The sequence below is a fragment of the Leucopleurus acutus genome, assembly GCF_964270905.1.
Source record: "Leucopleurus acutus genome assembly, chromosome: 19".
In the NCBI taxonomy this organism is placed as follows: domain Eukaryota; kingdom Metazoa; phylum Chordata; class Mammalia; order Artiodactyla; family Delphinidae; genus Leucopleurus; species Leucopleurus acutus.
In genome coordinates this window covers 57,042,761-57,069,200 of record NC_139161.1, presented here as the reverse complement: position 1 = coordinate 57,069,200, position 26,440 = coordinate 57,042,761, and the positions used below count along the sequence as shown (strand labels likewise).

Below are 26,440 nucleotides of genomic sequence, written 5' to 3'. Positions count from 1 at the left end.
CGCTCTCCTCGATGGGCTGCAAGGCCTCGGCTCCGTAGAAGATGTAAAACAAATGACTGTCTCCATCAAGATAAGGCGAGCTAGAACAGGAAGGCCGGAATTAGTCCAGGGGCCTTGGGGGAACCCACCTTCCTCGTGGGGGGAACATAAAGCCCTCGGTTTCCTGACTCAAAGGCTTCACCTCAGCCTCACCCCCACGAAGCAGTCTGTTTTCACTGGGCCCATGGTCTGTGACAACAAATATTTACTGTTTGCCCACTATAGGGCAGGCACGGTCTACTCTCAAGTCCTCTGCTGGAGTCTGGCCAGGGACAGAGACAACACACAAGGGATCACAGCCCAGGAATGTCACCCTCGGTGCAGGGCTTCAGGGGAGCACACAGGAGCAAGACCTCAGTCGGCCCTGGAGAGGTCAGGGAAGGCTTCCTGGAAGAAGTGGTATGTAAACTGAGATTCAATGATGGTCTCTGAGGTTCAATCCATTCACACAAGCCGTGCGTTTCCTCCTTCTCTGCAATGTGTTTTCTCATTTTCCTACCGGTCTGCAGAATCTTCATACATACTTGGTTTAATAGTATCCAGAAGAAATGTCTGCTTCCTTTCTTTTAATCAAATATCTGTTGGTCTATGAATACACAGGATACGGAAACTTGTGAGATAGTTGGCGTATCTGTGCGAACGGACTCTCCAGAGGACAGCAACTTCCTGAGATCATGATGCCATGATCCCAGCTTGGAGGCAACTCCAGAGAAGGGCCAGGTGTCAGCGGCCTTACTTCCTTCCCTCCACACACAGAAAACAGAGGTGAGCTCGTCGACTGTCCTGTGTGTGACCAGCTGAGGGGAACCCTTATCTCCCGGCACCCTCTCCGATTAGGGGGGCTCCTTAGGTGAGGCAAGGCCAGCCAGTGTCTTCCCAGTGACTCTTGGAAAACACTCTCGGAACATCTCCCAAGCATCTCTACGCCACGCCGGCAGGTGGAGACCCGCACCCTTGTCCCCTCTGCTCAGGTCCGTAGCGTACTTCCATCATTTTGTTGGCAAACAAAGCCAAGGCAATCCCAGCCAATGGCTTCCCAACAGGGTGGAGACAAAAATCTCCAAGTTGGAGCTCTGACTCTGTACGGGCTCTTCCAAAACACACTCCTCTGGAATGGAGCTCAGTGGTTTCAGCTTGCTTTCTCTGCTGCCTGGCGGGCTTACGTTCAACCCTTCCCACCCCGACCCCAACCATTCACTGCCCCTCGCTGCCCACGCAGGGACTTGAAAAGGAGGAGAGACGCAGGTCCAGCAAAGCCTGGGCTGGGCTCAGGCAGTCCTCCCTCCGCGGACAGTGGGCTCCCTCTCTCCACGTGGCCCTCAGCAGCTTTGGGGTGTTGTGCTCATGTAAACTGGGGCTGGCTGGGGGAGCACAGCCAAGTCCAAAGCTTTATGGTCAGCAGTTTCAAAGCCCTTCTTTTGAGGGTGAACACAGAGGCGCCTGTGGGACAGGTCAGCCTCCCCCATGTGATGAAATTCCACGGCGCCGCAGAGAAAGGGAAGAGGACGGGGGCCAGTTCATCAACTGCATGGCGACAAAGGGGAGATGAAAAGTCCCCTGGAAATAGGAAATAGAGTCGGCAATGGCCGCCTGCCCTTGAAGAATGCTCTGGCAGTGACTGGGGAATGATGAAGAGGCACGGCGAGGAGAAGGGATGCTCTCCCTGCCTCCCTCCACGGTCCACTCCGCACGGTCCCAGCCCCGCTGTCCACGCCCCACTGTCCATGCGGAGCCGCCCGAGGTTTCATTTGAAGCACAGTCGGGGGAAGAGGCAGCACAAAGCCCTGACTCTGAGCAAGGTGACCCCTCCCCTCCTATTCCCCCCGCTCCCCTGGGGGCTCCGAGCCTCTGTGGGTGCTCTAGGAAACTCACCTGCTCCCCACTCGCCAGCTCACACTTGAAGGTCTGTCTGTTTATCACCTGAGCATGAATCTGTTTGTTGAACAGAACTGACTAAATGTGCACTGCGGGCCAGGCCTCACCTACTGTGGTCCAGCTCCTGTGATCCTGCCCAGCTACGCGACCCGGGGGTGACAAGGCTGGAACTTTTTGTGCCAAACGGTCGCCAATTACACCGCTGACCTCCGGCTCGCTGCGTGTTTCTCATGTGGTCCTTCTGACTTTTGTTTCTTCGTCTTTGAAGACAAGAGGGCTCTAAATATCGTTTGGTTTGCTAATATTCCTGTAATGTCTCTTGGTCACTCTGTCTTTAGAAATGTCATTTATCTTAATCAATCTCAAGCTCTAAGACTAGTTATGGAAAAATCTCACACAAAAGGAATTTACTCGTTTTCGAGTTTGATTTCAAAGTGAGGCAGTGTTTTAAAGGAAATCTTCAAAAGGGCTTGGGTTAAACAGTGCCTGGTACTCGTTAGCCCTCAATAAATATTTGTGGAATGAATGAGTGAGTAAATTCTATTCTACCTTCTCATCCCAGAATAAAGGAGGTAAATAAAGTGAAACAGTATTTAACATTTTGTAGTTTACCAGCTGAGGCTAAAAAAACTCATTCTCTTTTTGTTACTAGAACCATCCATCTGTCAAATGTCACTTCCTGATAAGAGTCCGTCTCTGAGTCCTCATTTGTAACTGAATGTTGGCTGACATAATTAATGTTGACCACACAACAACATCTGAATTACAAACCGAAGGCCATTTACAAATCTCTTCAAGGCAGTCACCAGAAGCATGCCATAAGACCGGGGATTTATTCAAATATAGGAAAATAACAAAACAGAATCTGAGCCTTTTTAAGAAATGGGGGTGATGGGAAGAGAGGTGGCTTTGGCATGGGAGAGGGGAAGGGACTTTAACCCGAAGCCTTCGGGATAAACTAGACCGTCTCTGGAGGTGAACGCTGTTGAGAGGCTACCACGTGCGGCTCCAGGCCGGGCCAAGCAGGAGCATCTGCTGTCGGGCACTTATCCGCCGTGTGCCCCTCACCCCCACGCCCTCCCCCGGGCGTGCAGGTCACTTGTCTCCTTGCTGGCCACTGCCTGCAGAATCAAACCAAGCACTTCCGTTCCTAAGGCAGCGAGCTGGCTGCACCACGGGCCAGCCCTCTTATTGGGCCTTCCTGAGTTTTAGTTGCTAAGCATTTTTAATGTTTTCTGCTAACAGCAGTTAAGCTTCCCTGCCCCCCCCCAAAAAAAAAAACGCAAAGTAATTAGGCAGGTGGGAGGAAAGGTCTAAGCCTGGGTCTCAGAGGAGAATGGACACAGGAGAAAATTCCACTGTAATGATCACCTCTATTGACACAAAAAGCGCTTTTAGGGCTGGGCCCTGGCTGGGGCTGGCACCCTCTGAAACAAAAATTCCACTGGGAGAGAAGAGCTAGCTGTTCACAGTTCTTTGTGCAGCTACAAAGCAGCAAACACCAAGAACACCTAATGTTTGTTTAGCTTTTACAATTTCCATCCGTTAGTCTGTTTGTCTTCACCTCACCCCTCCCCCTGCCCACCAATCCAGCCTCACTCGCCCACCCACACTGAGCTGGATTCTGAAGGGTCACATCAAGCACAGGCTTTGGACCCACACCACTGGGGCATCTAGAACGGCGAGAAATTCTTTTCCACTAGTGGTAAACACAAACAAACAAAACCAACAACAACAATAATGTTGTGGGGAAAAGAAATCAGAACCCCATGGCTGTCTTATGTTTCACGTCTTTACTGGAGGCGGGAAGGCAGCACCATCTCTTCCATGCTTGGTGCCCTGGAGGTCTTGATTGGCCCCGTGGCCACTACAAAAACCACAGAAAGATCTAGATGCTAAGAAGGGTGCTTCCGAACACTGCATTTCTTCACTCTGTCGGCCGTCTGGGAAGCACACAGTTTTCTGTAGCTACAAATCTGGTATCTTTCCTCCCATCCAGAGTCAGTTCCTTCGAGGCAGGACCCTGAAGGTGAGGCTTCAGGGTCCCCATTACACACGGCCCCGAGCTGCTGCCCCCCAATCGTAACCAATGCCTACCAAGCCCCAGGAAAGGGCTTCAGCCCAAGTCAACCTGGTCAGGGGGACGGCGACTGAAATGAAGGCCGGGGCTGGTATGCGGCGTCCTGAGGCGGAGGCACGGATTTCGGTCTGTGTAGACTTGTATGCCTGCCAACCCCTGTGCACACACTTTCCGTTTCTTGGAAAGCACTTTTCCTCCTCAACTAAACGGGCCGCGACTTAACTCAGAAGTCACTCGGCTCCGAAGTCTCCCTGGACCGATTTGGGGGCCAATTTAAGATAGCCCGGAGCCCCCGCTAAAGCTCTCTGCTCAGGGAAATACTTGATCACCGGCCTGCCTCTCCCTGAAGACTCTGAGACACGAGACACAAGTGAGAACCGGGACTGGGTTTAAGTGACCCTGTATCTCTCAGGGCCCCGCATGCAGTGGCGGCTGGGGGGACGGTTCGGGAAGGCGTGAGCCGAGTGGGCCTCTGTCACCTCTGTCACCCACCTCCCCCTCCCTCCCCAGCAGCAAGCTCGACAGAGTTTTCCAAACACTTCTCTCCTCATGGCTGCTCCACAGTGACCAGTTTTTGGAGGTTTAAAGACAAGATGGTTTGGAGATACCACAGAAGAAAGGAAACATTGCTGGCTGTTTTTTCTCAGAAGGGCTCCTTCAAACAAACACGTCCCCAAAGATAAGAACCCAGAAAAGATACAACAACCTCGGTAAATAGTACAGATGACACTGTTAGCGCATCTCTGATAATACCATCTGCCAAGCCCTTGGCCCAAATCCCTCGGTATTTCCAGGGCATTCTAACAGTAAGAGCGCTCGCTGGTTCTGCCTTTTCAGACTGGCGGTTCTCAAATGTAGTCCCTGGACCAGGGGTATCAGCATCACGTGGGAACTTGTTAGAAATGCAGACTCTCAGGCACCTCCCCAGACCCACTGAGTCAGAAACTTTGGGGGAAGGGCCCAGGATCCTGAGTTTTAACAAGCCCTCCATCCAGGTGATTGATATGCACTAAAGTTTGAGCACCATCGTGTTGGACTTTGGCTAGCGGCTGCCACGGTACAAAGTGCAGTTCTAGAAGATGATAAAACTATATAAAATCATAGCTGACTTAGTCCCTAAAATCCAGGAATAAAAATCTTTCAACTACATTCTCTCAGATTCTGCCTTATTTCTTTGAGTCATTTCCTTCTGTACTCATAGGTGATGCTCAATATATATCTGGCGATTGACCTTGGAATACCTTAGAGTTTTTTCATCTTTAAAACGGAAGCTACTTATTCACTGTTTCATTCATCCATTATTTCATTTACTCAATTCATTCAAAGATCTACTGCTTAGCTCAAGTTGGCTCTACCTATCAAATTAATGTCTTGAAACTTCTGAAGCAATTGCAAGCATTATTTAAAGTAGCATTCCTCTTTCTGTATAAACCTCACAAGGCTTTGGGTGTGTGATTTGATCTGTGGTAACTAAGGATTCTGGGGGCAGTAAACCATGTTGTCATTGTGCGCCCCACAATGCACCTTCAAGATTTATGCAAAAGGGATATAATAGAAATCAATCACAACAACTGCAAAAGGACCTTCTTTCTGTGGCTTTACAAACCTTTCAGGCTGCTCTGCTTTACAGGTAGATGAAGGGTCTCGTTTCTCAAGACAAACGTGCATTTTCAGGCCGCTACCTATAAAAGGTACCGCCTGGCCCTGAGCTGTTCCTCATTAATGAGTTTATATACAAACAATTAACTTTGGATTGCAGAAATACTATACCTCAAATTAAAAAAAAAAAAATTAAATATGCCTATTAGCATTTTAGCCAGATCCGGACATGGCTGAACAAATAAGGGCTCCACCTGGATGTGCATCCTAAGTGGGAGGACCTGAAAAGCTTCTCTCTCTGGCCTCCAGGGAGGCAGCTCGAACACATGCTGAAGCCCAAGCTCTTCGCAGGAAACTGCCAGGGGCCTCCAGCCTTCAGCAAGAACCTGGGTCCGAGGACCCTGCATGACAAAGGTGACTGAGTTCTCCACGGCCCTGGACTGGACAGCCCTCACATACCTCCAAGTGATACCTGTCCCTGGGGCTGTCACACTTGGCCCTGACCCTGGCCCTGGCTGGGATTCCCTGGACAGAAAAGGTAGTTTCTGGTGCCTTGTTCCTTGTGACAGGTTTGAGGAAACTGAACAGGGCTGTGTCCATCCGGCAGGCATGTGGCTTGGAGCAGGCATCCGAGGGCTTAGGCAGGAGGACGTGGATGGGAACAGAGCACACAGTGCGGGGCGGGCGCGGAGGCAGAGCCTGGGAGCGACCTGCTTGCTTTCCAGTGTCTGGGCGATGACTGGAAAGGCCTGGAGGGCACAGCAGGGGGAGGCTAGCTGGGTCAAGGGTGGGGATCCAGGCTGAACTGAACAGCAGGAATCTGACCAGGAGGTTTGGCAGTGCCCAGGTGGGCTCTTTAAATTTACAACTGAAAACCGGGGGTGGAGGGTGGGGGCGGGAGCTCATTCGTCATCTGGTCCAGGGATGCCAGAGCCCTGCTTTCCCTGCCACTTCCCTCACCCAAGACACAGATCGCTGATGGACCCAGTGCTTTCCCTCTAAGCCGGGAGGCAGCTCCCTGTCCCAAAACAACAGCCAGGGAACAATCGGGAACTGCTCAGACTCTGCCAATGAATCAAATCTCACGACCTTCCTTCATCTGTACTAATTAACACCAGCTTTATGATTGAGGGAGATTCAATAACAAGTCAGCAAATCCTCACAACAGCTCCATGAGAACGGTCTTTCCAGTCCCAGGTGGGAGGCGAGGAGACACCGCGTAAGGAGGTCAAGTTTGGTTCTGAAGGGCAGCCAGCTAAGGGCGGGCGCGCCCCAAACCCAAGCCCCCTCCCCCAGGGCCAAGCCCTTCACCGATGGGCTGACACCGTCTCCCGCTCGCAGGAGACTGGCTTCAGGCTCATCACAGAACAAACAGGCACATACGTTTCAGAATATTATATTCGCAGATTCATGAAACGTCAACTTTTACAGGATATTAAAGCCACTGTAAGAGACAATCCTGGTAAAGGTGCAATCACCTCTGTAAGCTTCCAAATGGGAACGTGAGAGCTTTTACGAAAACGTTTCAGAAACGTGGCTTCTAGGGCAACGGTTTATGGCCAACAGCCTTTTGATCGCTCATGTGAAAAATATGTACTTACATATATTGCAGGAAACCTCACCACTTCCTTCCTAAGTGTCGGTGAAAAACAATAATTACTTGACTAATTAGACTGTGAAACTTCCCTTACAGATGGTAAAAAGGAGCTATTTTCACCCCACAAATTTACTTGTGACATCCCAGCCAAAAAACTGGAGGAATGTTTCAATGGTTTTATTGTAGACAGCATGAAAAATGTAAGCAAATCATATAAAAATAAATTAGAAACTAATGAAAATAGTCTGTCCTCTCCTAAGAGGGGAAAATAGTCTGGTTCTGGGGGAGCGAAGAGCTGGTGCAGGAGGCCTGCTGACGAGGCAGCATCTGCTGTGCCCGGGCCGGCCCTGATACCCACTCCAGGATCGGGACCGACCCCACACAGCACCAGGCCTGCCTTGGCTCCTGACTTTCAGGTGCTTTCTTCTCATTCTACCTGTTGCCCTTTGTTTTCTCTCAGCCCTTCCCTACTGGTGAGAGCATCTGTTCACCCAGAAGCCAGGCTGACACGGTCTCTCTGCAGCTCTACACTCGATAACTTCCGACGGCCACAACCGCACACGTGCCAAAGGATTGGTACTGAATAGAACGGCATCTACCACCAAGTACTGCAGCTCAGGGAAGGAAGTGGCCTCTGACCAGCGGTGTTAGCGCATGGAAGAGCCCCTGAGCTCACGGGGCCAGCACCCAGGCCCCGGGTCTGTGGAGAGACGCTGAGACACTCACCAGCATCCAAGCTGCCCGTGGCCGCGGTCCAGCCCATGAGGGGAGGGATGGCCCCCACGACGGCTCCCACCCACGTGTTGGCAATGCTGATCCTCTTGAGCGGGGTGTAGCAGCAGGTGTACAGGAAAATGTTGAAGAGCCCCAGAGCTCCCGTGAGTGGGTTTACGCCCCAGGTCAGAAGGGCAACTCCCGGAACTGCACAGCAAGTGGCAAAGGACACAGCTAGCAACGGGCTGGAAGAGAACAGGGGACACAGAGCCATCACTTTCAGCTCCAGGCAATCACGACGTGGGGCACAGGTACAGGGAAGCGAGCTGGGGGGCGGTGCTGGCCTGGCTTCTGCCCTGAACCAGGACATCCTCTGGATGACATTTACAACGAGGAGGGACTGGCTTGCAGGAGCTCGGGCTGCTCCTCCTGGCTTTGCCAGCCGGGACTAACAAAGTGAAGAGAGTGGAGGCCGCCGAGGCCCGGATTCAACAGGAGGCCCTGACCCACCTCCCAGGCCGCAGGATGTCCCGGCCTCCCTGTCCTTATCTGAGCAGCAGTGACCGCCCCCTCCTCCCAGGGCTAACGCGAGGGCTGCCCAACAAGGCACCTGCTTTGCACACGGTTCTGTTGCACAGCTGGTGGGAAGTTAAGTGATCGTGACAGATGAACCCTTCGGAACCCAGGATTTAGGATTTGGGCAAAAACCAGTATCTTACTTCTGGAAGCAGTTCTGTCCATTTACTTATTCTTTATTTAAAAACATCACCCAGTTAGTACTAATGCGTAAGGACAGTGTGTCTGAGTACCACTATGTGTAATAAATTACAGGCTCAGCACGGCACCAGCTCTGGGCCAGCAATGAGACACCAGGGGCCGCCCGCGGTGATCACGCTGCCCGGCCGAACCGTGGTTTACGGACACACAGCTTTCAAAAGAGGCAGCACAACGCCCTATATGTAAATTGTCAGATAAAAAGTCTACAGCGCTAAAGATGACCCGCAAGCCTGGTTCTCAACAGAGCCTACTTTATACAGTGGACTTCCTGGGGCCTCTTGTGAAAGGCTTTTCGAAAGTGTGGATAAACTGCATCTACTAGTCCCTGCCCATCTGCATGTTTCTTCACTCCCCTGAAGAAACCTAAGGAGGGCGCTTGAGCCTGTCTCCTCCTTGGAGAAGCCACGGCTCACTCGCAGGCCCCAGCACGTGCCCATGGGGACACAGGCGTCATGGGTGCAGCTCCAAGGGGGCTCTGGTTTTAGGGAGGCCGGCTCACGTCCCTGCAGGCACTTGTGCGGGTGCAGCCATGTCCCTGACACTGCCTGCCTGTCCCTCAAGGAAAAGACAAGATGCGGGGGGGGGGGGGGGCGGGGAGCCCCCAACCCCTCAACAGACATCCTTCCCTCTTACTATGAGTGATGGATACCTTCATCTTGACTTCTTCCTCCTATTTTCTCTCTCATTTTTAAAGGTAAACGCTCCAGTTTTGCTCTTGTGTAATCCCCTCCCTGTCTGTCTTTCACCTTCTCCCTCAACTGAGCCACATCCTCACGTCAACGGCCTTGTTCACATTTCTCTAAGGTCTGACCATCCCCTCCAAACCCAACTAGCCTTGACTTCCCCATCCCTCCCTCTGCTATTGGCCCCAACTCTCTCCCTCACACCTACTGAAGCAGATTTCTCTCTGCTGTGACCTGGATAAACACCATGTGATACACACCATGTGACCTGGACCACCTAGTTTCCCTGTAGAGCAGACACACAGTTTTCCAGGGGCACGGGGAGGAAGACGCCTGGGGTCACCTCTCACATTGGTCCAGAAAATGGAACTGAAACGGCTGAGAAGCAGTGCAAAAATTGTAACTGCTGTTCTTCTTTCAATCAGGTACTTTATAGCTTATAAGAACAGATTTTTTTTTTCCCTATGGGACTCTGAAAAGCTAGTTTTATTTGGGTGGAAGAAAAATGTGGCTCATAAACATTTTTATTTTTCCTGAATTGGACCTTGTGGGAAAAAAAAAAAAGGCTGTTCACTCCTTCTCCAAGGACTGTGGAAGCCAGTTGGATTCAAAGGCATTAGTGTTGTAAAAAGCCCTTTTACAGAAGTGCACGTGAACTTAATTTACTGAGATAGGCGATTTTACGTGCAAGTTTAGTTTCTGACCCTTGTCAGAATCACAGAAAATCATGAGACTCAAGTTTGGTGTTTAAATCCGTGCTCAGGGGCACGAATGAAAATTGGGTAGGTTGACAAACCATGTAAACAAAAATGAGGATATCCACCCTGGTAGGGGTGAGCACTCTCAGCGCCCAGACACTCAGGGAGCCCATTTCCTTCCTGGTCCAAGGAGCCTGCGGCCGGCTCATGTTGTGGGTAAAAGTGCCCCAATGACTAATTCTGTGAAGTTTATACTCCTGTGCTTTATTTTTCATAAACATATATGTTTATCAACAGAGGAATGGATAAAGATGTGGTACTTATATACAATGGAATGTTACTCAGCCATAAAAAAGAACAAAATAATGCCCTTTGCAGCAACATGGATGGAACTAGAGATTGTCATACTGAGTGAAGTTAAGTCCGACAGAGAAAGACAAATATCATATGATACCACTTATATGTGGAATGTATAGTCACAGATGTAGAAAACAAACTTATAGTTACCAGGGGATAAGGGGGGGAGGAGTAAATCAGGAGACTGGGATTGACATATACACGCTACTATATATAAAACAGATAACTAATAAGAACCTACTGTATAGCACAGGGACCTCTACTCAATACTCTGTAATGGCCTATATGGGAAAAGAACCTAAAAAAAGAGTGGATAGTTGTATATGAATAACTGATTCACTTTGCTGTATACCTGAAACTAACACAACACTGTAAATCAACTATACTCTGATAAAAAATTTTTAAAAATAAAATTAAGGGGCTTCCCTGGTGGTGCAGTGGTTGAGAGTCCACCTGTCGATGCAGGGGACACGGGTTCGTGCCCCGGTCCGGGAAGATCCCACATGCCGCGGAGCGGCTGGGCCCGTGGGCCATGGCCGCTGAGCCTGCGCATCGGGAGCCTGTGCTCCGCAACGGGAGAGGCCACAACAGTGAGAGGCCTGCGTACTGAAAAATAAATAAGTAAAATAAAATAAAATTAAATCAAAAAAAAAATTAAAAAGTACTTACTCTCCCCCCTACATTTGAGGAAAGGAGGGAGAGAGGGTGGAAAAAAACCCATAAAAGTAACATATGCTCATTTCCAAAAATTTGGAAGGACAGAAAATCACACAAAATATTCTAAATTAGCTTTTCAAAGAAACATTGGTTTATAGCTTTCTAGCCTTTTTTTTTTTTTTTTTTTTTTGCGGTACGCGGGCCTTTCACTGTTGTGGCCTCTCCCGTTGCGGAGCACAGGCTCCGGATACGCAGGCTCAGCGGCCATGGCCCACGGGCCCAGCCGCTCCGCGGCATGTGGGACCTTCCCGGACTGGGGCACGAACCCATGTCCCCTGCATCGGCAGGCGGACTCTCAACCACTGTGCCACCAGGGAAGCCCTCTAGGCTTTTTCCAATGATACATCTACTTTAAAAATAACTGAGAACAGGGACTTCCCTGGTGGTGCAGTGGTTAAGAATCTGCCTGCCAATGCAGGGGACACGGGTTCGAGTCCTGGTCCAGGAAGATGCCACTTGCCACAGAGCAACTAAGCCCGCGTGCCACAACTACTGAAGCCTGCACGCCACAACTACTGAAGGCTGAGCGCCTAGAGCTTGTGCTCCGCAACGAGAAGCCACCGCAATGAGAAGCCCACACACCTCAATGAAGAGCAGCCCCTGCTCGCCGCAACTAGAGAAAGCCCACGTGCAGCAACAAAGACCCAATGCAGCCAAAAATGAAGAAAGAAAGAATTACTTTGCTTGGCTCTTTAAAAAAAAAAAAAACAAACTGAGAACACAATGAATTGTGGTTTTGTTGCTTATTCTATTTTCAATATATCTGAATAATTTCCCTATGCAGTTAAGAATTATTTCACACCATTATCATTAATAGTTACATAGTGGCCTATTCCGTGGATATACCGCAATTAATTCAATCAATATGTCTTTTTGGACACAGCATTTTTCCAGTTTTTAATTAGAAATAATGTTGGGATGAATATCTCATAGACAGGTCGTTGTTCACAGCTCTGACTATAATACATTCTGAGGATAAGTTCCCAGATCACTGAGTCAGATGACATGAACATTTTTAGGGGTTTTGACTTGTACCCCAGCCTGTACTCGAGCTTATACTAGTTTACACTCCAACCAGCAGTATATGAGAAAGCCTATTCCCAGAACCTGTATCAACACTGGGCACGGCGGCATTGAAAACAAAACAAAAATGAACAAAGACAAGTTTACTGAGATAGATAGTATTATCCCCATTTTACAGATGAGAAACTGAGACTCGGAACCAGGACCTGTACTCGGGTTTCCTTGCGGGCTCATTCAGGTAACCCGAGGTTCACCCTCTAACTGGTACGTGGAGGGCACTGGTCTAATACCATTTACGCTCTCACTTCTGGGGGCTGCAGGGGGCTGGGAGGTTGGGGTCTTCAGCTGGGAGCAGCCTCATGTGTGCTCACAGCTCCTTCAGTTCACCCCACTGCCCACGTGGCCTAACTTCCTATGCATTCCCTGACATGGAAATGACTGGGAAGTACTCCATTTCTTTGAAACAAAGGACAGACCTGGGATGTAACACGGTGAGCACGACAGACATGGTCCTCATGCTGGGGGTGCTTATCCCACAGTGGGCGACAGTGAAACAGGTGGAACAGTCAAGTGAGGGGCGAGCCTTCCGGGAGCAGGAACCCAGTGTGGGCGGAGGTGTGGAGCAGACACGGGAAGTTCGGGGGATGTTGAAGCCAAACCCAACCCAAACGGATGGGAGGCAGGCAAAGGGCGGGGCAGCGTGCTTTGGGGGCCAGAGAGCAGAGGTAGGGAGGGCCGTGGGGAGGTCTCTGGGCAGATGCAGAGTCCACGAAGTTCCCTCTGGGAACTTGTTAGGAACCCAGGTGATCTGGCGACCCGCCGCTACACTATCACCAACGTGACGCTGGTCCTACCTGGCCTGCGTCTGGCCAAGCTGACGCAGGCTGAGCTGACAGAACCCTGCACCCTTGTTCTGCTTCCAGTGCTGACTGTGCTGGCCTGGTAAGTCGCCCACTTTCACTTGTCTTTACATAAATGTCACTGCAGTGGAAAGCACTCAGCGCTGTGAACTAGATCTGTCATCAGCTAACGCAGGAACTCAGCTGTATCCCTCAACCCCTCTGTTCCAAAGACCTTGAATCTAACCTAGTCAAGTGGCTTAACGTGTTTTGGCCACTGAAAGGGCGGGATGAAGCGAGTGTGGCAAAGTCTTGATAACTGTTGACTCTGGGTGATGGGTGTCCTGGGGTTCAGTGTGCTCTCTCTACCAGTGTCCCATGGAACGTTTCACAACAAAAATGTTTCTGAAAATGCTTCGATACTCTTTATTCATATTATCATTCTGGTTTCTGTATATGGCATAACTAAGCATGTTGTACAGGAATCAGGTGGTTCCGAGTTCTCTCATGAGAACTCTGATGTAAACTATCTATATAAACGTGGGCGGATTATTTAACCTCTCTGGTCCTTAGTTTCCTCAACTGTAAAGTAAGGGTTGTATTAGGACTCTTTTGACGGCAAGACTGCAACCCGAGTCAAACTGGCTTACACAGAAGGCTCGGCAACAAGACTACGGGGAAGGCAGGGGTTTTACCCCATGGAGCTATGGGACCTGGAGCAAATTATTTAACCTGCTGGCCTCAGTTCCTTCATCTGGGAAGTGGGAGGCACTTACGCCATAGAATTACTTATGAATTAAATGCAATAATGTAAATAAAGCACTTAAGGGTGCTCACTCAAGGTGTTCATTCATTATTCATTCCAATCTCTCACTGCCTACACAGCCAGCCGCTACACTGGGTGTGGGTACAGCAGCCGTGAACAAGACAGAGAGCAGAGTTTAGTCTAGAAAGGAAGACAGACGTTAAACAAACACAAGTACTATGAACTCTCAAGTTGCAACATCAGCTACAAGAAAAAGAACAGGTGATACGAAACAGTTATTAAATAGAGGACTTATTTAAATAGAGCTGGAGGTAGAGGCTGATAAACTTGCAATAAATTGTTTCCCGATTTATTTTTTCAAAATTATAAAGATGTAACGGATATATACTAGAATATGAAAACGCATGTATATATACTCAAGAATGTCAGTTCTTAATCATAAATTATAAATGTATGATGGCTGTGAAGCATGTTTCTAATAATAACAATTAAAATGGCAGAATATTTCTATCTCTAATTATAACTTTAAATTAAGAATTTAATTTTATTACAGCAAATTACAAACAAATAAACCAGAACCAGGAGAAACTGGGTTGATCACCTGCAAAACATTTTTAAAATAAATTAATTAATTTATTTATTTTTGGCTGCGTTGTGTCTTCGTTGGTGTGCGCGGGCTTTCTCTGCGGCGAGCGGGCTTCTCATTGTGGTGGCTTCTCTTGTCGCGGAACACGGGGTCTAGGTGTGCGGGCTTCAGGAGTTGTGGCGCACGGGGTCTAGGTGTGCGGGCTTCAGGAGTTGTGGCGCACGGGCTTAGTTGCGGGCTTAGTTGCTCCGCGGCATGTGGGATCTTCCCGGACCAGGGCTCGAACCCGTGTCCCCTGCATTGGCAGGCGGGTTCTTAACCACTGTGCCACCAGGGAAGCCCCCAAACATTTTTTTTTAAATGTGTACTTACACGTCTACCACAGTAGCTGTCATGGCTTTTATTAAGAACCGAGGAGTTATCTCTGTGAGTGGATGTTGCTGGAGTGAATTTATAAAGGAAAGATCAGAAAAGCAGGGGAACGGGGTGTGATACTGCTGCAAAACATTCCTCATTGTCAATAAAACAGAAAAAAAAATGTGTGAATAAGGAAAACAGCACTACTTGATGGGGGCGGGGAATGGTGGCAGGAAAAGATCTAGCAATTTTCTTGAGCTAAAAAATATTCTTTTGTATCCCTTCACTCACTCATGCAAATAGGTTCACGGCTCATGCTGAGGGTGGAATGATGATTTATTTCCAAACTCACATCCAAAACTGAATTACATTTTAAATTGAGAGATCTTTCTACTGAGCACCAGCGTGAGGTCTTTCTACTTGTGCCTTTCCTGGCCAAGGCTACCGTGGAAAGAAACTAAGAGATACGAGTGGGAGGGGGATTTGTCAACACATTTCTATTAATTATTTATTCCTCCCATAAAATCTAGTATTTCTTTGTTTACTAAGGACCAATCTTTAGTAGCTCTATCAAAGTGGAATCTATAGAAATTAGGAACAAATGAGAAAATAGAAGCTTTAATATGATACCTACTTATTACACTTAAATGTAATTTAAATTACCTGACTTTTAAATAATTTACTGGAGAAATGTGGCCTTTCTGTTTAAGTAATGTGTCAGAGAGGTCTATGAAATGTTATATTAAATCAAGAAGGCTTTATATTTTAAGCAGCTCTGCAGGTAATTGGTTTAGACAAAAGTGAATCTCATACTTCTTGGTCATTTTTCCAGAATAAATGATTTTTAAATTGTAAAACGAAATTCCCTTTCTTCAGAAACAAAAGAAAACTCAAAACCTTAATCAAACCAAGCCAATTTAACTTTAATTTCCTACATAAAGCCCACATTTGAGCTCTGACCTGAGCTTTTGGGAAAAGTGTTCACAAATAACTGTTCTGAAAATCTCTCTTCAGAACCTGATTTAGGAGTTTTCTATTTCTGAACAAGTCTGAAGTTACAGATACTGGAAGGTAGCAGGGGACTGATGTAAATTTAGAATTTAAGGAATATGTGACGACAATGAGGACACAAAACATACTTTAAAAGGAAATTAGTTACAGCAAGTTTTGAAAGACTATCAGTTACATATAAAATGATGGTAACCTGCTTCAAGAAAAAATTAAATTTTACAACATGTTTAAGAGAAATGCAAGAATAAGTATGTATTTCTGGCATGATTATATTCAAAATATGGGGACTGTGGTACTACATTAAGTAAAACTTTAAGGAGGAAAACAAAGCAGGTCTGAGCTGAATGAGTTTTTGAAAACTGACTGAAGAATCTTATTAATCTAGGGGGAAGATAAGAAAGATAGGTTAGGGGAAAAAAAAAACAAAAAACACTCAAAGGAACACTGGCCCGCTGTTGACCTCTCAGATTCAGCCTTCTAACTCAGGGAGGAAGTGAATGGTTACCTCTTGAATGACGCTCCATCGATTCAGCTCAAATCAAGAATATGTTATTTGTACGAAGACTCTGGAATTTTCAAAGAGAAGATTCCTATTGTTCGATCTCCTCCATGAAAAGCAAGTTTCTAGTGTAGTGGTCCAATCTCAGTGTTTTCTCACATCCTTGAGGGCGGGACCACCTATGGAATTCCTCCATTACCCCCAGGCCCCGGGGAGGAACACCTAGGCCTGCCTAGGTGGGAGACACATACTTTTCCTTTTTCCTGGTTGAGCCAGATGGTTTAATTCTGACCCCCCTCCCTTTTTAATTTATAGGAATCTATAAAAAAAAAAAGCAGCTTTGTTCACTTACATAAACTTAGGGTCAGTGAATTGTTAGGAGTCTTTGAAAAGCTTTAATAAAACACAATTTATAAAAAATGAAGCTAGGAAATAAAACTATCTATCCCTACAGCTCTGGAAACTCCTGGGAGCTGCATGCACGTGCAGCTACTTGGACATGAGGGTGCAGATGTGGGAGGTTGCATCTCCTGCACCGCCTGGGACCGGAGCCTTTGGTCCACAGGTCCAAACAGTGTTTGCAAACATGGACATCTGTAGGGACCAGGCTGGCAATGTGAAGCGTAAAGTGGGCGGACTTAAGAAAAAACAGGAGGCGTGAGGACTGTGGGAACTGCTAGTCAGGTTGCGCTGGCAGATTCCACGTGGGAGCGAGCCAAAGAAGCCTAGAAATCTGTGGTTTTATGTTCAAAGTTTCTATTTTTAAACGCTGGCAACTGCAGAAAAGCAGTGCACCAAACAAAAAAGTGCCTCCTCGGGATCTGGTCTGGTGGCTGCTGTTCTGCAGTCTGTGGTCTAGGTGGAAGGTCTCTGTGCAGCTCCTCTGCCCCAGGACGACCCCACACCCTGCCCCCAGCGACACTTCTCTTATCTTTGGTGTGGCCGTTTCTTACTCATCCTCCAAATTCAGCCTTGACATCAAAACACGTCCTCCAAGAACATCTTCCCTCACCCCTCTCTCCTCCCTGTTGGCCCCCCATGGGTGGTCCACATGCCCTCTGCTGTCACAGCACTTCTTGGTCTCATGCTAACCTCCTCTGCTGCCTTGTCTACCCATCCCCGATGTACACTTTTTCAGTGCGACTCTGTACCATTCATCTTTACATGCCCTGTACCTAAGGCTGGGGCCCAAAATGTTGGCTGAAACAAACCTTTACAAACCAGGCAAAAGAGAGAACACGATCTTAAGACTACTGCTCCCATAACAGCAGTCACTGGGAGTAGCATTTGATGGTGTCGAATCTTTTCACATCATCATCTTATTTGAAAAGGGAGGAAATAAAGTGATAGGACATTAGACCACATGACTCCAGGTTATTCGTAAAAGGTGTTTGCTCCTATGACTTATTTCCCACGTGACTGCAAGGTACTGGCTATGTCGCTACGATACGATAGTTACTCTGTATATTCATGTTTCTTAGAATATCTAAGTATTGTCTGGTTATACAAAGGGGCCTGGGGGCTGAAGGATTCCTCCATCCCCAGGACCGCTGTCAACAAATGCTCACAACTCACGATGCTTTCATAAATGCTTTCTTTTTTTTTCTTAAGACAATGAGAGAAAAGCATGTTAACTTTCAGAAAACTCCCGTGTTCCTCTCATAGAGCCACTGTGATGACTTGTCACAATGACGTGCACACAGGCCTTTTGCTGGTTCTTCCTAGTATGTTTCATACGTTGAATGATTTTATTTTAAGGATAAAGTTCTGTCTGTTAGCACCACTATTATTAAGTTGAGACCAAATCTGTTCTTCCTGCCACTCCAAATGACTGGTTAACACTAAAAAAAAAGAAATTTCTACACTTATAAAATGTTTATGTTCTTATTACATTCGCATTATATACACAACGAAAGACTAATCGTAACCACCCAGAAGCTCTGTAGAGCTTCACCAGGGCCGGCCGGCTACGTGTCTACTAGAGCAGCGTGACGGGGGTGGGGGGGGGGAATGAATAACACTCCCAGGTCCCCTGCAGCCTGCAAGATGTTTACGTTTGCTTAACTGCTTACTGGTAAAACCTTCAGTAAATGTGAAAAATGTCTCCTGTAAATCCCTATAATACTTCAGCTAAACCCCGTTCTTTAAGTTAATAATGCCAACTAAACAATCCATTAATTTCACTCCGAAAACTCAATCTTCATCATTCATTTCAAAACCAGGTATGGGCTGCCCCAATTCCAAGTGCTCTGATTTATCCTCTCTGAATCACCTTCCACTCTGCTCTTATCGCTGTCTCTCCGGCTCACAGCCCACACCTCAAGCTTACCAGTTATGGAGCACTCTCATCAGAGCCATTAAGTTGGGAAAACTAACGCTGACATGTAGTCTTTCCCTGTCAACATGACCGAGCTGGAAAATGGATAATTCAAAGGAGACGGAATCAAAATAAAAAAGAAGGCCCAGCCCACGCCTGACTTCTTCAGGAAGCTTTCACTGCCCAGCTGGTCCTTATCCGAATCTCCCCTTTCTGACCTCCCGGAGACCTTCTTGTTTGTACCAATTCATTTATTTCCGTCAACACATGTTTATAGGCTGCCCCGTCTTGTCTGCTAAGCATTTTATGCATTTGGCTAATTTTTCCACCCAGATTATAAGCCTTTTGAGCATGATAACAATAAAACTGACAGTGCTGCTTCCATTCTAGGTAATCTATAAATTTTTGATGAATTAAACAAGGGAAGTATGTAACTCTAAAATATAGACAAGATACATTTGGCCTTGACATTCTTAAAAAAGATTAATTTTAATTAGGGTAGACCATGAAAAAAGGTTATTACTTAAAAAAATATATAAGCTATGTTAGAAATTTAAGTCTGAAGGACTTCAACTCAGAGAAAGATGTATCCCTCTGTCCTCTTTGAAAACAAACAGGAGAGTGAACAGAAAACAGAAAGCTCCAACTCTGACAGAACCAGGAAACCCTCCTAGAGAAGAGCGCCAGATACAGGAGGACAGTGAGAGCACACACAGGTCTGTGCACTGAGGCAAACAGTGAACGTCTAACCTCAGAAGGTCTTCCGGAGGCTCTGTCTACAGGTCACAGAAGGGATCTGACGCCAAGTGGGTGCTCTGGGGGTGGGGAGGTGGGCCCCAGTTAGAAGGTGACCAAGTAGAATGAGGCCGAGGGTGGCTCAAGCTGTTGGAAAGCAGCCCTGGAGGCGTGGCCTTGTACTCTGTGCCCTGAATCCGCGCCCCCGCCCCGCTTAACTGCCCCCACAAGCCTTGCCCTTGGCCCAGGGCGCTGGACCAGAACTCGGGCCAGCAAGTCTTCTCACACTGGGCCTGGGAACTGGGACAGAGGACTTGGCTGGAAGACCTGGGGGCCAAGGCTGAGGGTTCCATGTCTATGATGAGTCAGTTTAAGTGGAATTGGGACCTGAAGACCCAACAGGCAGAGAGGAATGAGGTGGGAGCGCAGAGAGCAGCAGGCTCGACACGGGGGTGGGAGGGGTGAGGGGTGCCATGCGTTCCGGAAGTCTGGCTGTAAAAAGAGAAGGAAAACCAGATGGAGGGGCTGATTTAACACTCATCTCTGTGGCAGAAGGACCACTTGTCCAAATATTAAGTCAGAAGGAAAGGCCCTGACGGGGCAGAGGGCCTGGGAGGCCCAGGGAGCCTCTAGGCCAGGCACCCACGCTCTGCAAGCTGCCCTCTAGGGCTGGAGCTTGGGGCCCAGAAGGCAGAAACGGGGCCCCAGCCGCCCATAACAAGTGTTAGATGCTGACAGCGAAAACCTGTGCAAAAGCACCTGGTCTCATCGTCCTCGGAAGAAACGAGGGCTGTCTCAGGAGGAACTACTGAGGACATTCACTTTAACCACTCATCACCTGCCCTCCCCTCGGCCACCCGAGAACTACGAACCGTTTTATCCAATTAGGACCAATGTTGCAAGTAAATACAGAGCTTCATCACACACAGGGCGTTCAAGGACACTGGATGCGCGTGTGGCGCGTAAGTGGCAGGAAGGAAGGAAGTTACTGGTGAGAATACAAAAGAGTAGAAAAGCGGGGGGCCCAGAGGCCTCAAGTTCCTTCTTGCTTTTGCCTGGCTCAGCCCCGAGTCATCCGGGCTCCCAGAGCCCTGGTCCCCTGGGCGGCGCTGCGGCTGTGCCGACAGCCTCAGGGGCACAGATGCAGGGGTGTGGCCCACAGTTAACAGAGGCCAAGTCTGCAGGGAAGAGCCAGTCCTGGAGGTAAGACAGCGCCATCTGACCCCTGCAGCCCCTCTCCAGACATTCTCAGAGGCAGACGCTGAGCTCTTTACCAAATGCACCGAGACTCCGCGACCAGCGGTGTGCGTAAGGCATGCACCTAAGTGACGTGGGGACAACATACTCAAGTTCACCAAGTGGCCCCCAAGCCATTAAAGACTCTGATAAGTAATTCCACCATAAAGGCCCCGGAGCTGGAGTAGAAAGCAGAAAGCCATGGGGTCAAGTGTTTCCACAGGAAACAGAAGCTGCAAAGGATGTCTCCAGCAACCACCGGCAATTACTGTGAGCCGCAGTGCCCGCTAGACGAGACCACCGGAGTAACTCATAACTGGGTCCCTGAAAGAGTTAAGATGAATTCAAACATGCCATCTAAATATAAAAATGCCTTTTCTTTCCACTAGTGAAAAAGACATAAGAAGCAGTCCCAAATGGTTGACACTTCTTTTTTTCAACTGTAAAAATTTTAGACACACAGAATTGGTATTTTACGTAGGTAACCAACAGATAATTAAAAGTGCTGTCCTCTGTATCCTCCTTGGGAAAATGAAGTAAATAATAATGCAATTTCATAGATTTTTATGGTCATCAAATGGCATTTTAGCTGTAAAGATTTTTTTCCTTTGATCCTCAAAAAAATTAGAGAAAATTTCTATGGCCTAAGATGTAAGGGGTGTATTTTTACTGTAATTGACTTTCAAAAATAGCCAATTATCTTACTATGCCTTGTTTATTTTATTTTTTTTAATATTTATTTTTGGCTGCGTTGGGTCTTTGTTGTTGCGTGCGGACTTTCTTTAGTTGCAGCGAGCGGGGCCTACTCTTCATTGCGGTGCGCGGGCTTCTCATTGCAGTGGCTTCTCTTGCTGCGGAGCACGGGCTCTAAGCACCCGGGTTTCAGTGGTTGTGGCACGTGGGCTCAGTAGTTGTGGCTCGCAGGCTTAGTTGCTCCGCGGCAAGTGGGATCTTCCCGGACCAGGGCTCGAACCCGTGTCCCCTGCATTGGCAGGCGGATTCTTACACTGCACCACCAGGGAAGTCCTGCCTTGTTTATTAAATATGTATTCAGTGTCACCTTCTCCAATATCCGAAGCAACAGAGACAAACTGCAGCTCAGCAAGAAGAAAGGCAACAGCATGAAGCCTGGCGAGTGACACCTTGGGAGGACTGGGTGCATTTCTCTTTCTTGAGACACAACTGAGCTGCAGTCCATTCACCCTGTGTCGGTCAGCCCTAAGGTGGAAATATATTCTACTCAAAATCATCCTCCATGACCCGCCGAAGTCAACCATAAAGTACATGCAAGCTTATATATGTACAAATCTGGAAAATAATGACTAAGTCCACTGAAGTTTGAGAAGCGCTGAGTTAAATTAAAAGAGAGAAGAAAAGAAAAGTCTATATTTAGGTGGCTGGGTGCTCAGAGCATCTGCCTTTGAAACGACTCTCGGCAGAGGGGAGGTGGAGAACTCTACAGGGTTCTGCTTCCCTGTAGGGCGTATGCCCTTCTGTCTTAACGTCGACTGAAAAGGCATGGATTTCTGCTGTGGTCGTGAGGCTGTGAGGCCACACCTTCTCTGGGGGTTGTGTCCTAATGCCTGCTTTGCTTCTCTACCTTATAATGAATCTGTGGTACTGGCACAGAGGGCTGCAGAATTTAAGAAAAGTGAGAGGTCGAGAGCAGACGGGTTACAGCTCAGGGAAGGGGTGTTAAGATGTCAGACTTCTTTGCCTGGCCTGGTCTCACTGGGGGTGGGTCTGCGGGGCAGCTCAAGCTGTCACCCCAGAAGTGCAACTCCTAGAGTTGGTTTTTGTCTATTGACCTTGTATCTCGTGCACTTCCTAAATTCACTTAACTAGTTCTAGCAGTTTTTTTGTCAATTCCTCTGAATTTTCCAGGTAAACAATCGTATTTGTCTGTTTCATTTCTTCCTTCCCAACAGGGATGACCTCTGTTTCCTCCTGCCTTGCGGACCAGTGAGTCAGGAGCTCCAGAACAACGTGGACAGCGCTCCACTTCCTCCAGAAGGCCCTCACAGCTCAGCCGGCAGGCACATTTGCCTCGCCCTCCTCCCCAGCTTTCCTTCCTTACTATTCTCCTCCAGGAACCCTTCACACTAAGCCCAGCCCGGTCACCTGTCTTCATCCTGAAACACGTATTTGCACTCCTGCTCTGCTCCTCTGCTGGCCACGCCCACCCTGCCTGGCTTGCTTCTCCACCTACCAAAGTCAAGTTGTCCTCCAAGGTCCGCAAGCTCCCTCTAACCTTCGGCCTCACTTTCTCTCATTAATTCTCCACTCCCGTCCTTCTCGTCACCTGATGTCACATGTCATTCACTCCTCGGTGTCTGTACTTCCCTCGCCTGGAGGTCATTTCCACTTCTCTAACGTCTATCTGTCCGTCCACCCACCTACCCATCCCTCATTCAGCACCAAGAGATCTGCCACTGCCACACGTGATGGCGAGCAAGAATGCTCCATGACGTCCGGGGTTTTTGTCTGTTCTGTTGTCTGCTGTGTCACAGCATTAAAAATCATGCCTGGTGCATATTAGGCCCTCAGGATATTCGTGGTATATAAATAATCCTATGCAGTGGACATAAACAGATGGAAGACTCAGTCTTCGTCTTGGAAGAGCTCACAACATGGTAGTGGAAGACGCCCAAGGACAGGTGTGTAGTGTGCTGAGTGGTGCAGTGGCAGACACAAGCACAAAGAACAAGACAGCCACCAAGACCAAAGCCCAGCTCCCCGTTACTGGAGTGTGGACAGAGCGATCCGTCCGGGGGCAGCCCCGCTTGGCTGAAGGCCTACCCGGGCATGGAAGGGCAAGGCTAGCACAGCTGGCAGGGCTCAGAGAAAGCAGGGCATTTTGGTGGAAAACGCAGCAATTCCACTTAGTGACAATACAACATAAAAGCGTGAATAAAAAGGAGAACAGAGGGATGAGGCTGGAAGGACTAGAAAGGACCAGACTCTGAAAGGCCTTGTATAACATAGTAAAGAATTTAAAACACATTTTTTCCCCAAATATGTTTGGAAGACCCCAAAAAGTTTTAAGCCAGACACGAGTGTGATGCTTATCTGCCAGCTGAGTGGAAGATGGATGGAGAGGGGGTGAGTGAGAAAGCAGAGATGGCGGCTGGGGCACTGCTGTAATCACCCCACAAAACGGAGGATGGTCAAAGGGCAGACGCCAGGGCGATCCAGGTGGTGGAAAAGACACAATATGTTCAATAGTCAGATGAAGGGGATAAGAGAAAAGAGAAAGTCTAGAATGAGTTCCAGGTGCCTGACTTTAGAATGTAAATTAACAAGCATAGAAGGAAAAAAGACAGACTTGGGAGAGAAAATGATGAGCTTACGGAATGTGAGATGCCTCAGGGCACCCAGAAGAGAATTTCAAAGGGTCCAGGCTCGGAAGAGGAGTCTGGGCTGTGGGCACAGCAGTGTGGAGGGCAGCACCTCAGGGGAGAAGTGAGATGGGAAGAGGACCAGTGACAGGGCCCAGACGGGGGAGGGAGGGGCAGAAAGGAGAGCCGGAGGCCCCATGCCTACTCACCCTTCGGTCCTCAGCTCCAAGACCCCACTCCCTGATGGTCGCCCTGACCTCCTCGGTCTGGGTCAGGTTCTCTGCGCTCCCACCTCCCCTGGGCACCCCCCAGCACAGGTTCTACCGCTACCCCTCCAGTGTCTGGCGTGGGGTCTGTCTGGTTGGCAGGTGTATTCAAAAATTACATTTGTTGAGTGAGCTGTACCTTGGACAGCACTTAGGGTCCTCATGCTTATGTGCCCCGCTCTCTCCAATGGGATTCCACGAATGGAGCCCATGTCATTTGCCTCTTCGTCACTCTAGCAACCAGCACATCCTCTAAGGGACGACATCCTCCATAAATGCGTCCTGATAATGACAGGATGAACGAAGCATTCACTAACCTGCCACTGGCTGGACCAACTTAACCGTGAAAATGGAAGCATGCACTTTCATCTTCTGAGTTCCCTTGTCTGCCAAGTGTTTTGCTTCCTTTTCCCCATCCCTTGAAACGAATCTGAATTTCTTTTTTATGTTATTGCCTGGTAAGTATGAAAATATTTGTATTTCAAAGCAGATTTGGAAAAAGATGAAAGTTCTGCAAACAACTCTACGTTCCTCTGGAGTGTCAAACCCACTCCCCAACAATGCACTTCAGTTTACATGGTTTTATCGATCTTACGTTGTCCCCCCAACAACGCTATGAGATGAACAAGGTAGGAGATACGATCTCACCCTGCACGTGAGGAAGTGGTGGTGTGGGAAGAGCCATTCACTGACTCGCCCAGGCTCAGTGAGTGAGATAACGTTTTTCCTAGACTGCAATGACCACACGAAGATCTGAAGACTGAGATGTTTTCTATTACATACAGTTTTTAAAGATTGCTAATTCACTTTTTCTGATTAAGTTAAAATTGGATTATACCAAATCTGCCTTTTTTCTGAAAAACTGAATGAGTCTTTAAATTCTATAGTGCTTTACAATTTTCAAAAGTTTCACACAGATGTTTTCATTATTTCCTAACACTATGGGATTATACAACCTTCTTGATAAGAACGTCAGCTCCTCTGACGTCTACCTTCACTCTTGCCTTTGAGTCTGCAGATTCAACCTCCTCAGTGGGTTTCCTCACCAGCAAGGTGAGTTCTCGGGAATGTTCTTTGTCTGAGAATGAAAGGGAGCTCTAAGCCCAAGTCCCCCCAGCACAGCGATGACCAGAGCCATGACAGTCTGGCCAGGAATGTCCAAACAAGTCAGCTGACCTTATTTATCTTTTCCAATTTATAAGACATAAAGATATTGAGAGTCACTGAATAAAAAGCTATTTAAAGGGGTCGGTATGACAATGCCTACCTGCAAACTGATTTAGGTACATCGTACTTTCCATTTATGCTCTTTCTTCTCTTCGGGGCAAAATAAACAATTGGAATTTGTGTGAAACAGCCTTAAAAGTAAGGGAATTCTGTGAACATCACAACTGTCACCGTCACTCCCTTCATGTAGGTGGCATTTGGTCAACACTCAAGCTGGACACTGTTGACAGGGAGAGGGGACACCTCCCACAATTCTGCTGGGACAACGGGTATAAAGCAGGCCCGTCCTGGGTAAGCTGGGAGGACGGGCCCCTTGACTTCAGCCCACACGACGGTCACACTTGTGGCAGAGTGCTGTCCCCGAGCATCTCTGGTCATGGCCCTCACCTGGGACGCACTCACACAGGCAGCTCCTCTCTTCTTTCTTTTCACCATGTCGGTTTAACCCTGGGTCAGGCTGAAGGGCCAGTGAGTCCATTCCCCTCCCCGCTCATGTCGAGGCCACGCATGCACTCGCCGTGGGTCCCAATGGGAGCTGGTGCTTGGTGTCCTGTCTCTGGCTTGTACCCAGCGATGCCTTTGAAATCCATGATTTGCCGCCGCTACAGAAGTCACTGAGGCCGCTCCTCTAATATCATCCAAGTGCCCCTTCTTTCTTACTTTTTAAGAACTAAGAGGCAGAAGATTGGTCTCCCTGGAGTGGTGTTTTCTTCTCATGGACAGAGAGACTTTTACAGAGAGTTATGTGCAGCTGTTAGGAACTCAGGGTGTGGAGTCAAGTGGCCGAGGCCAAATTTATTCATCGTACTTGGATCCCCAGTTTTCTCACGTGAATACTGGGAGGAATTTAAAAGCATCTACCTGGGCTTCCCTGGTGGCACAGTGGTTGGGGGTCCGCCTGCCAATGCAGGGGACACGGGTTCGAGCCCCGGCCCGGGAAGATCCCACATGCCGCGGAGCGGCTGGGCCCGTGAGCCATGGCTGCTGAGCCTGCGCGTCCAGAGCCTGTGCTCCGCAACGGGAGAGGCCACAACAGTGAGAGGCCCGCGTACCGCCAAAAAAAAAAAAAAAAAAAAAAGCATCTACCTCACAGTGCTATAGTGA

General features: G+C 48.3%; 1 protein-coding gene across 1 annotated transcript in view; it reads right to left on the bottom strand.

Annotated features, from left to right (window-relative positions):
- The window catches only part of COX10 (cytochrome c oxidase assembly factor heme A:farnesyltransferase COX10), a 109,869-nt gene that overhangs the window by 5,127 nt on the left and 78,302 nt on the right, over positions 1-26,440 (bottom strand). The window contains exon 6 of the mRNA XM_082861472.1: positions 7,917-8,149. Coding sequence (XP_082717598.1) covers positions 7,917-8,149 — 233 coding nt within the window. The remainder of the gene's footprint in view (positions 1-7,916; positions 8,150-26,440) is intronic.